This window comes from Nuphar pumila, chromosome 8, assembly GCF_984573655.1.
Source record: "Nuphar pumila chromosome 8, dmNupPumi1.hap1.1, whole genome shotgun sequence".
In the NCBI taxonomy this organism is placed as follows: Eukaryota; Viridiplantae; Streptophyta; class Magnoliopsida; order Nymphaeales; family Nymphaeaceae; genus Nuphar; species Nuphar pumila.
This window is the reverse complement of record NC_143256.1, coordinates 105,891,759-105,905,675: the sequence shown is the minus strand read 5'-3', so window position 1 is coordinate 105,905,675 and position 13,917 is coordinate 105,891,759. Positions and strand designations below refer to the sequence as shown.

The 13,917-nt window shown below is 37.0% G+C and overlaps 1 protein-coding gene across 1 annotated transcript; it reads left to right on the top strand.

Annotated features, from left to right (window-relative positions):
- Window positions 1–4,570: 4,570 nt before the first annotated feature.
- On the top strand, window positions 4,571–4,975 carry LOC149830127 (RING-H2 finger protein ATL17-like). Its single transcript, XM_090015386.1, has one exon. It carries the CDS (start codon window positions 4,571–4,573, stop codon window positions 4,973–4,975), a length of 405 nt encoding a protein of 134 aa, XP_089871512.1.
- The last annotated feature ends 8,942 nt before the right edge of the window (window positions 4,976–13,917 follow it).

Below are 13,917 nucleotides of genomic sequence, written 5' to 3'. Positions count from 1 at the left end.
TCATCTCCCAATGCTGCAATTCCTCGTTGCTGCAAGAATTCTCAAAAAAAAAAATGTAAAACAAAATGCCCCTCTAATGGTCGGCTAGTAGGGAACCACAACAAAATTGAATAAGATGAAGAAGGTAAAGAAGATGGAGGTGATGATGATGATGAGAAAACACACAGTCATAGCTGGGCGTGAATCCCTGAGGTTGGGTATAATTTTCTATGATGGGAATCAAGCACCAATCCCAAGAAAATTGCTATAAGGGAAACCGGCTAGGAGAGAAATCCTCAAAATTGACGTGCATAAAATGAAAAAGAAAGAGATAAGAAAGAAGATGCTCACCTAGACGTTAGTGGTGGCTTGAGGTGAATAAAATCTCTAAAACTCTAGCATAAATCCCATGAAATTTGGCTGGAGATGGCACAAATTTCAAGAAATCTCTTTTTAGGGAAATCGACAAGAGGAAAACCCAAAACAAAAGAGAATAAAAAAAGGAAAGAAGCAAATAAAGAAAAAGAATATGAAGGGGAAGAGCTAGAGGAGAAGGAAGAAGAAAATAGGTTTTCTTCTAAAACCCAAAAGAAAGAGAATGAGAATGTCAACCATTTGGGAAAGAAAGGAAGATGTAAGGGGGGTCGGGTGCTCTAGTTGGCCCCACCCAACCTATCTCAATTGCCTAAAAGGGATTAGGGTTTTAATTTTTGGTAAGTTCAAAACACAAGGGGACACCCCCCCTCCCTTTGTGGGCCCTCTTATTCATGATTGGATCCTCTTAAAAGAGGTAAGACAATGCATACACACACACACACACACACACACACATATATATATATATATATATATATATATATATATATATATATATATATATGCTATACAAGTATATTAGGTAGATTACATAATATAAGCTTAGAACTTAGGAAAAGTATAGCTAGTTAAAATATGAAATTAACAAAACAAAAGTTAATTGTTGAAGTTGAAAAGTTAGCAACAACCCCAAAAAAAGAGAGGCTCCCCCCCCCCCCCCCCTCCATTGTTTGACCTCTTTAAGATTTTTTCAAAATCTCTCTTCTCCTCTTTCATTCTCTTTCTTCCTCACTTTTTCTTCTTCTTCTTCCTTCTTAACCTTGGAAGCGGTGAAGACCTCCAGTAGAGACCTGCAACCACCTTAGAGAAGTTCTGAACCAACTTGAAAAGAGGTGCTTGTGGAGCAAAAAAGTGAAGATCTTGTCAAAGAGAAAGTGTTTTGAGGTAGGAGATTTTCTACTTATATTGTGTTCAATTTTAGGATGCATTGACATATCCTCTACTGATCTATGGTATAGATCAACATGTGATCTAGCCTAAAAACATCTATGGTTGTTGACCTACATGAAAAGATTGTTCAAAAAACCCAAAACTGTATTTTGGTAGACCGTTTTTTAGAAAAATAATTTTGAAAAAAGACTAGTTTTAAGCATTATTGCAAAAATCATTTTAAGATATTAGGATGTATTTTTATGTTAGATCTTGGTTTGTCCAACATATTTTATGTATGTAGGATGGACTAGTTTAATGGGAGTGTGAATTTTAATTTGTAACCTTGTTCTTACCTAGATCTATGCGAAAAATACGTAAAAACCATTTTGTAGAAGAGACTAAGCAAAATTGGTTTGGAGTTTGATGTTTCATATTGGAATCGATTAACATGAGCAAAAAAAATGATAATTTGTGTTATACCCACAGATGTTTGATAAGCAAAACAAGGACGTGAAATACATGTAGTTAGAATATTGCATGCATCATTTAATCAAAAAAATGATAATTGAAGATAAGAATTACTCATGCAAGAAGGACCTGCATCACTGAAATGGTAAGTTCATGTATCCTATAAATATTCATGCATATGTATGATTTTGATATATTGTTGCAAATCATAGTAAAAAATGAATGTGCATGAAGTTGTCTTGATGTTCTGTTACTTCTACTTTATAGCATGTTGCATGATTATTGACTGCTAAAAAAATTGCATGATTATTGTGATATGTTATATGTCTTCTGAGTGAGGTTATGTCTTAATGTATACTGATATTATTCATAAATGTATGTATGTTTATTTTCTACTCAGACTCGGGTTGTTTGACCTCATGAGTGATTTTTCCTCTCCATAGCTATTTAGTCGAACTTTGATTTCTACTTTTCGAAGTGGTGGTTTTGTTTTCTCACATTAGGAACTCTTAGATTTGGCTTTGGACGTGATATTTAGTGGTGGTTCTGGATCTAGACCATTGTGAATGACTTAGTTTTGATTCAATTCAATTTAATTAATGATGATGTACTTTTTTTATTATAATTTAGTTAGTGAATTGTTTGGTACAACAATTGTGACAATCTCGAATTGCAAGTTTTTGCTAAGTTTTATAAAAAAAAAATCTTTAAAAAAATCAAGTTATGAATCAGGGTTGCTACATTATTAGCCACATATGCATATGTGTTAACCTACTTGATTTGCCAGCAGGATAAATTGTAAACTAGAGACCAGGAGGATTGTTTTAGCCATTTTCTGTGTCAAGCCATCCATGGGAGTGGTTCACTATGGACTTCATTATTAGTCTACCGAAGGCACAAGGTTGCATTTCAATTCTTGTGGTTGTGGATAAATTTTTGAAGTATGTTATCTTCGTGCCTGCCCTATCACCTGCTCAGTTGTTGATATTGTAAAGTTGTTCGTGCAAAATGTGGTGAAGTATTGAAGAATTAAAAGAGCATTGTCAGTGACTAAGATGCTCGCTTCACTAAAAAGTTTTGGCGTGAGGTATTCCAATTGTTGGGGACAAATTTGCATTTCATCACCAACTTTCATCCTCAGACTGATGGGTGGACTAAGTGAATTAATCGCATACTGAAAGAGTATCTTCAGCACTTTGTGAGTAACGAAGAGAAAGATTAGGTGAACTTGATTAATGTCGCTCAGTTTTGCTACAATCTCTATAAGAGTGAGTCATCCAACAATACTTCATTTAAAGTTGCAACGGGATAGCAACCACATACTCCTCACTCTCTTGCTGCGCATGGACGTGAGAATGTGTCATATGCAAACCTGTTTGTCAGAAACTAGCAAGACCAGGCAGAGTTGATGAAGTTATATCTAAACAAGGCAGCAAAGCGCATGAAGAAATGGATGGATGAGAAGCGTCGACCTACAAAGTTCGGCATTGGAGATAAGGTATTGGAGAAACTTTACCCTGAGCGCACTGCTATCTTTCGAGGTCACCACCGAGGCCTCATTTGCAAATATGATAGCTTTTTCACCATTATGAAGCGCGTCGAAAACTTAGCATACAAGTTGGATTTGCCAGCAGACTTTTAGGTGCATCATGTCTTTCATGTGTCCAACCTGAAGTTGTTTCATGAAGATGAAAGAGATTCACAGTGAAGCATATCTCAACGTGCTCCGATCCCACAATACATGCCTTCAACAACCTGCATTACAGACAGAGAACCAGAAGTCATCATCAACCACTTCAACAATTATATTGGCGAGCTGAAAAAATATATAGTATAGTGAAAAGGTCTACCAGAAAGTGAAGCAGTCAGCATGTAGAAGCACCATCAACTTGTGGAGGAGTACCACTCACGATTGTCACCAAGAACGACACCAACTTAGGTGGGGGAGAGTGTTCCGGTCCGATAAGGTTTTTATTTTTGTTGACTAATGTAATTACCTCTTTTGCTTTGTATAAGTGCATGTAATAACCTCTAGCCTAAGAACCCCAGAGTAGAAGGTTATTTGGGAGTCTCTACACTCGTTAAGTTGCTGTTCTTGCTTGCTTCTATGCTCTCTTGACTCTCACTCTATTTATGTGATTGTACGCACGTGCTTGTGCTATTGTGACTGTGCTTGATGAGCAATATTTAACTCCATAGGTCGTTCTGATATTGCGGGTACACCGGGGCATGTCACAGGATCTTCGCATTTAGCTCATGACAATATTCAGTCTTTAACGATTTTAGCTGTTTCGCGTATTGCTAACTACGCACCCAACTCAGTAGTTTGGTGTTCGTGTGGGACCCATATCCAACCGAATCAGATGAATCCAACCCCTTGGCGTCTAAGCACCGACCTATTAATTAATTCAGAGCTGCATACTTGCATGTAACCCTTATCCGACTGAATCGGGTCAATCCAAGTATCCATCCCAATCAGGATCGCTTTTAGCTCATGACAATATTCAGTCTTTAACGATTTTAGCTGTTTCGCGTATTGCTAACCACGCACCCAACCCAGTAGTTTGGTGTTCGTGTGGGACCCATATCCAACCGAATCAGATGAATCCAACCCCTTGGCGTCTAAACACCGACCTATTAATTAATTCAGAGCTGCATACTTGCATGTGACCCTTATCCGACTGAATCGGATCAATCCAAGTATCCATCCCAATCAGGATCCTGGGTCCCACTAGACCCTTCCTTTGTCACCGGCACAAGTTCGCTTTATCCCAGGGGCAGTTTAGTAATATCCTCACCCCTTCGCCTGTATATATGACAACCACCCCCCGCGTTGCCACCAACAAAACACGTCTCTCTCTCTCTCTCTCAAAGAATGGCGACCACCATGCTGCAATCTGACGACCAAACGGCCGTAACTTGCCGGAATACGGCGGGAGATCGGACGATGGAGAACCCCTTCTGGTGGCTGTCGATCTTTCCGTTAGGAGCGGGTGAGCCGGCGCCGTTCGACCTCGACGATGCGCTCTCCCTCCACGACTACGAGCCCGCCACCGAGCCGGAGTGCCCCCGGCCTCACCTCTCTCCGGAGCTTTCTGTCTCGCTCATGCCTACCGTCTTCTCCGGCGGTGTCTGCGCGGTTTGCATGGAGGAAGTCGCCGAGGGTACGTGCGGCAAGATGATGCCCTGCTCGCACGTGTACCACCAGGGTTGCATCGCCCTCTGGCTCGCCGAAGACGGGTCGTGCCCGCTCTGCCGGTGCCGTATCCAGCCGGGATGATGACGTGGCGGTGACGCTCCGCTCTCCGAGAAAGTTTCCCGATTAGATGGTTGAGAGCTTTTTAGGTGACGAGTGTGCCCTTAGAGTGTACCCTGTTATAGGTGGCTTCTATTGTGCTGACGAGAAAGGGCATTTTAGTAAATATCGGTAGAGGAGTGGCGGTTTTGTTACTTTTATCATTTGTTTGAGTACTTTGTAATAATAATAATATAATAATTAATTTCTACTTTTGGTTTCTTTTCTTTTACTAATGTTCAAAAATTACAGTTACAAATACAGTTCAAACAAATAAAATCACTACACATGTAATGAATTGTCGTGTTTTGTATTTTACACAAAAACACACTTGCCTACGTAGTGATCAGTTTTTTTAAGGCAAGCTGGGTTTGAACCTACAACGTCCCACCATAGGTCGACATTTACTGCCAGCTTCTACCGGTCAATCGGAGCCCACTTGGTAAAGCTTATGTTTACACAATATTGTTATATGCGTTAGCGACCGAACCACATCTCCGACGGGCGTGATATTACAGGCCGAGAGGTGTCATTTTGATTGTAGCCTTTAAAACTTCAGGCGTATTCTCCTTGTCAGTATCGGTGCGTATCTACCTGAATCGGTCGATACATATCAACTCACCAGAAATCGATACCAATTTGAATGGGTTATTTTTTAATAAATATAAAAACTAGCTTAAATTTTATTTTTAATATTATTTTAATAGCTTTAACATGTTGACACGTAATATTTTTAATTGTTTTTTGACCACTTGAGAATCAGTATCAGTCGATTCACCTGAATCGTTGGCCAAAGGTTCAGGTCCGATAGTGACAACATTGATATTCTCCTCCAACGGGATAGATTCCTGTCCGGTCTGACTCAAGGAAAGTCATACACGCTTTGGGTATCGAACTCACCACGTCCTTCAATTTGAATGCCTTGTCGATCTAGCTAATCAGGTGCATTGTGAGCTGGTTTCTTTTATATTAATGTTCAATGATATTTGCGAACCATGTTTTTTACTTTGTTACTCCGAAAAAGTTTCATATGCTACAACTGCGTTTAGATGGGAGATAATATGTAATTGTTTTGTAAGATAACGAGGGACTTTTTACTTGACTGAACATAGATGCAAAAAGACAGCTGTTCACCTTTTTCTTTTTCTTTTTCTTTTTTTTTTCTTTTTATTTTTATTATAATATCGAGTTACTAAAATACCCTTAAAGTCCAAAACTGATTTAGGATAGGTCTTCTTGAACAAGAATTTGGGGACGGGGTCGTAGAGTTGAGATCAAAGGAGAGGCTTAGTGCCATGGGTATGTCACATGACAGGATTGTATTACCACTGGCACTTGGCTGCTCTCTGAATCCCTACTCTAGGTCATGGTTAAAGATGGCAGTGGACCCAGGGAAAACGGGGCCTCGCCCCCACCTAACCCCATTTGAACTGGGAACGAAAGGGCATGAAATGAAAAATGGACTGGTGATAGAGGTTAAAATCAAAATCCGATGGACTTACTCTTGCCCCTGCCTCCCCTCACCCCATCCTGTTCTTCGTTAAAAAATTTATTATTATATTCTTATACATATTATAAAATCATATATATATATAACCCTAACACAAAACCCTTTTTTGACTTATTTCTTTTTTCTTTTCTCTAACGCGTTGCATGGGCTCCTATTTTCCTTCAATTCTTTCACTTTTTCATCTATAGGCAAAAGGCGACAACAACAGAAGGATCAAGAAAATGGGGCCGCACCCTGCCTCACCCCATTTGAGCCAAGGATGGAAGACATGAAATGGGGATGGAGGTTAAAATCAAAACCTATACGGGGATGGAGGGCAAAATTTTGAAAAAGGGCAGGGGTGGAGACTTTGTTCCCTGCCTCCGCCCTGATCCATTGCCATCCCTAATCATGGTGGTGGCAGTGGATGTTGACAACCAGAGGCTGGAGGTGTCTGACGGTAGTGGGTTGGGCAACATCGGCAGGGGTAAGGCAACAACAATTGTGGTGGCTAGATATGGTTTAATGATAAAAGAGTTGGCAACAGAGGCAAAGGCAAAGGTGGTGGATGAAAATGATTGAATGGTATAAAAAGCCAGCAACATTTTTTGTGGTTTTTTGGTTTTATTCTTTAAATTTGACATACAAATGTAATATATGTACTTGATTTTATAAGGATCAGCTCTTGAAGAGTTCAGTTAAGACACATGGGTGGGTTTTTATAAGGTTAAAAAAAAATCAATGGTCCAAAATCTTTGTAAATTTTTTATGCTCCAAATATCATTTTTTTCATTGAAAACACATGATCCAGGTGTAGATTCCTAAGAAATCGATCATGGCCAACAAATTTACGCTGTCAAAACCACAAAAAAACATCAAAAAAGCCAAATGTTTCATTTAGCACAATATATATATATATATATATATATATATATATATATATATATATATATATGTGTGTGTGTGTGTGTAAATTCATCAAACTGACCAAAATATATGCTCAAAAGTGGTCAGTATCTTTTAAAATTTTATGATTACTCTTAAAAGTAAGAGACAATGACCTAGATGATACTCACTTTTGGCACTATCCCTTAATGGTTTAAGCCTTTTGTCACGTAAAAAATTAGACACCTTGGTCAAATCACTTATCTATGTCGTCGCCTGAAAAATAAGGTGTCATGTAAGTGTTGCTTAAAAAAATTCAGGCACCATGTAAGTTATCCTTTGAAAAAATCTGGCACCATGTAAGTTATCCTTTGTAAGTTCTCTCTTAAAAAATTAGATGCCTAAATTTTTAGGCAACAAAGGGAGAAAGTGTCAAGTTCATCGATGAACCAGTTTCTCGCTGTTTTATCTGGGTGGGTGTCAAGTTCATCGATGAACCTGCAAGAACATCAATACCTGCAACCGGAAACAAAGTGCGCTCGCTGTAAAACTTCTACGGGAGACTCCAAGGAGCGTTTTGTGCCTGTTGGAAACTTGGAACGGAAGAACTGAACCACGATTGAAGGCCAAATGGCCAATGGGCGAAATGTGCTTCCTTGAATACCTGTAGACTAACTACAGGAGAAGCGAGGGAGATGGAAGGCGACACTGTGCTCTGCCACTGGAGAAGAGAGGGAGAGGGGGAGGGTTGTAGGGGATGAGAGAGAGAATATCCAAGTCCGTATGTCATTTGGATAATATCCAGATCCGTTTGTCATTTGGATCAAACTTCTGGACTTTAGATCATATCCAAGTCCATTTCAAAATTCAAAGGGTTCAATTTTTCATAATAAATTCACTTAATTTATTATCTAATTAAATCCTTAACTAACTCTAATTCGGATCACTTAAATACACATTTAAACACATATAAATGTATATTTAATTAAATATATAATGCATATTTAATTACACATTTTAAATAATAATTTCAATTACAATTTAATCCCATTAATCATAAATTCAACTTCAACTTAAACATTAATTTAAATATAAATATTGGATAAATTCAATATTAATCAAGGACTAAATTTAAGCCCTAATTAAACATAAAATTCAATATTATTTCTTTTATATCCATGAGAAATCTATATAAAAATTGTGGGTATTACAATCTATCCCCTTAAAAGAATTTCATCATCAAAATTCCAATCACAAGATCTACTAGAATAAGTCAGGGTTGCTACTGACATTAGTTACCTTGAATTCCTTGTTTTATCGAATAAATTCACATTTATTATATTATATTAAAATTTTCTCTAAAGTTTTTAGAAACTCACGATTATTAAAAATATATTTACATGACATCTATCAAGGTGAACGTAACACAATTAGTTCAGTATAATGTATTATATGCAAGGTAATACAAAAGATCCACTGATGCATTCAAGATTTCTTATCAAGATTGGGTCCCTAAGAAAAGTTTTGGTTTAGCCACTTGGTTATACAAAATCTTATATGTGATTTTATTAATTCATTTTTGTTATACAAAATTCATAATTTTATGTGATAGGGTTATACCACATCTCAAAAGGCTTGACCTACAACTAGCAAGGTGTCTCGTACCTATTTGCTATCATCCATTGGTTCAGCTATGGTGTTATTAACATGTCCTGCCACCTTCTTGGATTGTTGCTATTGCTGAGATCCTCCATTGTTCTTTCTTTGTCAGTCTGTTGCCTTCTTATAACATTCTCAAGCGTAATGGTCCACCTTACCATAATAGAGAAACGTTCCAGTGTCTCGGGGGCATGGTTATCCATTGTGGAAGCGATTGCATCCTAGGCACCTCGTATTTGGTTGCAAGGATGGGGCTTCCTTTGGTTGCTCATGCCTCTTGGCCAAAGGGTCAAACTTCTTTCCTTCAAAATTTCTCTTAGGCCAGCTCTTCTGACCTCCTGACTAGGTACCAATCTACTGGTAGATTTGTGCTTCTTCCCAGTCCTCCTACAATAAAGTGACCACTTCAATGGCCTTGTCAAGTGTTTATGGCCCATGGGTGTATACCTTGGTCTGAAGTGCTAGTCTTAGTCCTCTGGCAAATTTCAATGTTCGTTCATCTTCCGTAATGTATACATGTGAGTAGTATTTCTCCAAGTTTATGAACTTAGTGATATATTTGGGAAATGTAGTCCCTCCCTTTTGTAATTTGAGAAATTCTTGCATCTTACGGCTCCTCTCATGTTCAGGAAAGTAGGTGACATAGAAAACCCCTATAAATTATTCCCATGAAATTGACCCATTATCGGATTTTATTTTCAAGGTGGTTGCCCACCAGCGCTTTGCATTGTCTCTTAAGTGATATGCCCCAAAGTCTACTTTTCAGTCTTCGAGAATAGCTAAAACGTAGAAGATTTTCTCAATCTTCTGTATCCAAGTTTCAGTGGCTTTGAGATCTATTTTTCTCGTAAATATAAGGGGATCCAATCTTTAAAAAAAAATCATACAAAATTTCATTCTGGTTATGGCACAATACTGGTATAGCAGGTTTCTGTCTATTTTGTGTTTGTTCTCTTATGGCAGCGACCAAATTGTTGTCAGTCTCCATGATAAACTCTCTTTGCTTGGTTCATTCATTTAGTTGATCTCTTCTTGTTTGATGGGTCATCTTTATAAGTGAAGATTTGAATAAGTACTATATCATATGTTTGAATCATTTTATGTTAAGTACCTAGTGCCTTTGTTTCTAGGTTCTCGATATCACACAAGCATATCATAACAAACAATAATTAGTTCAATCAGAATATACTTACAGAGTGATGCTAGTTATTGGACATGTTATGAGTCAAAATTTTCATCTTTGCTCTAATACCAATTGTAACACCCCAAGATTTTTAACCCTCAATAAAATACGTAAAAATAAAAACTTTTATAATTGTCCACGAAAACTTTTTTAACATGATTTCAAAACCTCAGGCAGGTTACATTCTACTCAATAATGATTATATTGAATTTAAATACGGATTAACATTACTTAGTAAAATAGAATATTATACAACTGAAACAAAAGTAATGTATATCCAATTCAGTGCTCGAAAAAAAAAATGATTGGCTCATCGATGCCATCATAACATCTAGCATCCACTCTACCATGTAACTCTGATATTACCTGTATTTCCCATGAAAAAAAGTTAGACTAATGAAAGCCTAGTAAGTATATACCAATTCTAAGTAATTTTAAATATTAAATATATTTTTAGCAACTCAGATATTATAGGTCATTCAGCAAATTAGTTTATGCAATTCAAATGTCACAGATCATTCAATAGATTTGCATAAAGTAATTCCACAGGAAAATACATGCTTTAGAAAACAATCATATAGAAAAAGTCATATTTATATATTGTATTAATAAGACATATTTTCATATCAATCTGTGTGAGAAAGAAGGTCTTCGTTTTAATATTTACATTCCCCGTGGGTACACACAGAGCCACTGATTTGTTCAGATTGAGATCACTCAGAGGATTATTATGCTATGTAATTTAGTGACCCGAGTGACTACCTGACTCTAATCCAAAGGGGATGATATCATAACCAATAGAAACTCCCTAGAGGCCACTAACTACTAACCACTGATTAGGATGCATCCTAAACTTATTGCAGAAGTAGTGTGATCTCCTAACCCTTGAGTGATTGGAGATCATCTGGGATGCCTTCCTCCCACAAAATATATATATCACTCGAGGCTTGTACATCCTATCCTATTTAAGATAGGATCACTGTGAATGGGTTATAAGGGTTATCTTTTTAGAGGAATTTATCAGTTCATGTGCCTTATATCAATAAGCAAATTCATGACTCAATAACCCAAGTACCCATTTAGGGTAACAACTATGGTCATATGTACCCAACCCATTCAATGTTTCTCTGTATAGATGAGCGTTTCTCCTATAAAAGGCAAACAACAACTTTAAGTATGTGTATAGGCATGGATTGTTCATTGTCTGATGTCCTTTTCTAAGTTTTTGAGTCACCTAAACTCGCATACTAGCAAAATCTCAAGTATATTCATGCTTTACAATAATACAACTACATACTATAAACACACCATTATGCCTAAATGGCATAAAAAGGTTAATTGAACCTTGGCCACAACCTGGCCTTAATATTTCATTGCATGCATACATAAACATAATCTTGGGTGTATTTAGTTCATAGCTCGCAAAGTTTTACAAACCCCTAACTTCATTATTGAATAAAAGTGTTTAAAATGTGTATTCATGCATGTTGGCATATATCAATGCATGCAAACAGGAATTAAGGCATGCAAACATAGTTTAAAGCATGCAAACATAGATCGAAGTATGCACATATTCATTAAAGCATGCTAACATAAATCGATGCCTATGATTTTGATATAATTATGTGTGTCCAAAACATATTTAACATTTTAAATTATAAGCTTTTGGCATAATAATTTTAATCTTTATATAAGGTGATAAAAATATGACTGTCTGCACACTCGAGAACTGAAGTAGAGTGGGGTAATAAATATGCTATGAGAGCAGAAATTTGGACATCGCTTATGTAGTACTTTGTTAAAACTACCTCTGGATGCTATGATTTTGGTAGTACTTCTGCTATACGTTATCAAAAAGCTCTAATGGTGAGCAAAGACTTTCACATCCTAATGACATATTGTGAGTTTAAACGAGATGATGCATAACTAGGTGCGAGCTGTGCTGGTCTGCCACACACTGAGTTATGCACAAATGCAAGAGTGTGTAGATAGGCTGACTGTCAAAGGAGGGAAGCCGAGAAGGCCACCAGTGCCAAAGTGAATTATAAAAGCTGCCTAGGTGGCACCCTTAGATTAATAGATTCACTAACAAAGGAGGGTGGCCGGGAAGGCCTCTGGTGTCTTGAGCGATTTGTGAAAAGCACCTTAACGAAAGTGAAGGTGTTAAGAAAGGTGCACAATGATGAGAGGTTCCTTAACAAAATATGGCAGTTCGTTAAGTTCTCTAGTGTTACGAGTGTCCATGTAAATATGCCTCGACAGAGGTGTGTGCGCCTAGAAGTGCACTCTAAGGGGTGAACGACAGTGAGGTCTCCACGTCATAGGAGTGTTGCCATTTAAGGCCTCAAGTGTAGTGGTTGCACCGTGTGAAGCGTCTCAAATACACTTCAATAATTAACCTACGCAAGGGGCATTCGTGTGGATGGCCAAGTCCAAGTTATAGGAGAGCTCAAATACACTTACCGTGTTTTAAATCATACAGTGCTCCTGCTGGTGATGTTACAAAAGCTAGACTTGTTTGGGCAAAGCTCCCCCAAACAAACTGAAACCATTAAGTTGTAGAGGTAAGAGACGAAGGAGTTTCTAACGGATTGGACTGGAGGAATATTGAAGCTTAGGTTAGAAATCTAGAGAGGGGGCTTGGGTTAGAGAGAGAAAGAGGAATTAAGAGAGAAAAGAGGGAGTTAGAGAGAGAGGGAGGTTGAGTGAAGTGAGAAAAACAAGGGGGTGGGCGTATTTATAGCCCCTAGAGGAGGTGCACCCCCTGAGTGTCGCAGTAAGGAGAGGGGAGGGCTTGACTCACCCCCTCCCTAGCTCGGTGTCGCCATAGGAAGAGAAGGAGGGGACGACTCAACCCCCTCAGGTGGGGCCTACTTTCAAAACTATTAATCAAAACCATCAGATTTGATAGTTTTTTATTTTTTTTATTTTTTTATTATTTTATTTATTAATTTTATTAATCTTATTTATTTTTAATATTTTACCCTTTTATAGTTTGGGTATTTACCTAAATATGCCCTTGGAGTGATAAATTACCATTTTACCTCTAATAATTTAATTATTTCCTTGAAAATGCTCTATTATTATAAAATTACCATTTTTCCCTTGAATAAATTTAATATTTCCCTCAAAATACCCCTAGATTATGAAATTACTATTTTATCCTTGAATAAATTAAATATTTACAAAAATGTTCCTGAAATATGGATCCAGATAAAATACCCAAATCTGTTAAAAATATCCATTGGGATAATATCCAGATCCGTATGTCATTTGGATCAAACTTCTGGACTTCAGTTCATATCCAAGTCCAATTCGAAATTCAAAGGGTTCAAATTTTCATAATAAATTCACTTAATTTCTTATCTAATTAAATCCTTAACTAACTCTAATTCTAATCTCTTAAATACACATTTAAACACATATAAATATATATTTAAGTAAATATATAATGCATATTTAATCACATATTTTAAATAATAATTTCAATTAAAATTTAATCCCGTTAATCATAAATTCAACTTCAACTTACACATTAATTTAAACATAAATATTGAATGAATTCAATATTAATCAAGGACTAAATTTAAGCCCACATTAAACATAAAATTTAATATTATTTCTTTTATATCCATGAGAAATCTATACAAATTTTGTGGGTATTACACCAAATCTGATATAATAAGTTTTCTTGAAGGCCTTAAATAAAAT

Bases quoted from the DNA above. Each gene is read 5' to 3' on its own strand.
- LOC149830127 (XM_090015386.1), top strand. From the start codon at position 4,571: ATGGCGACCACCATGCTGCAATCTGACGACCAAACGGCCGTAACTTGC.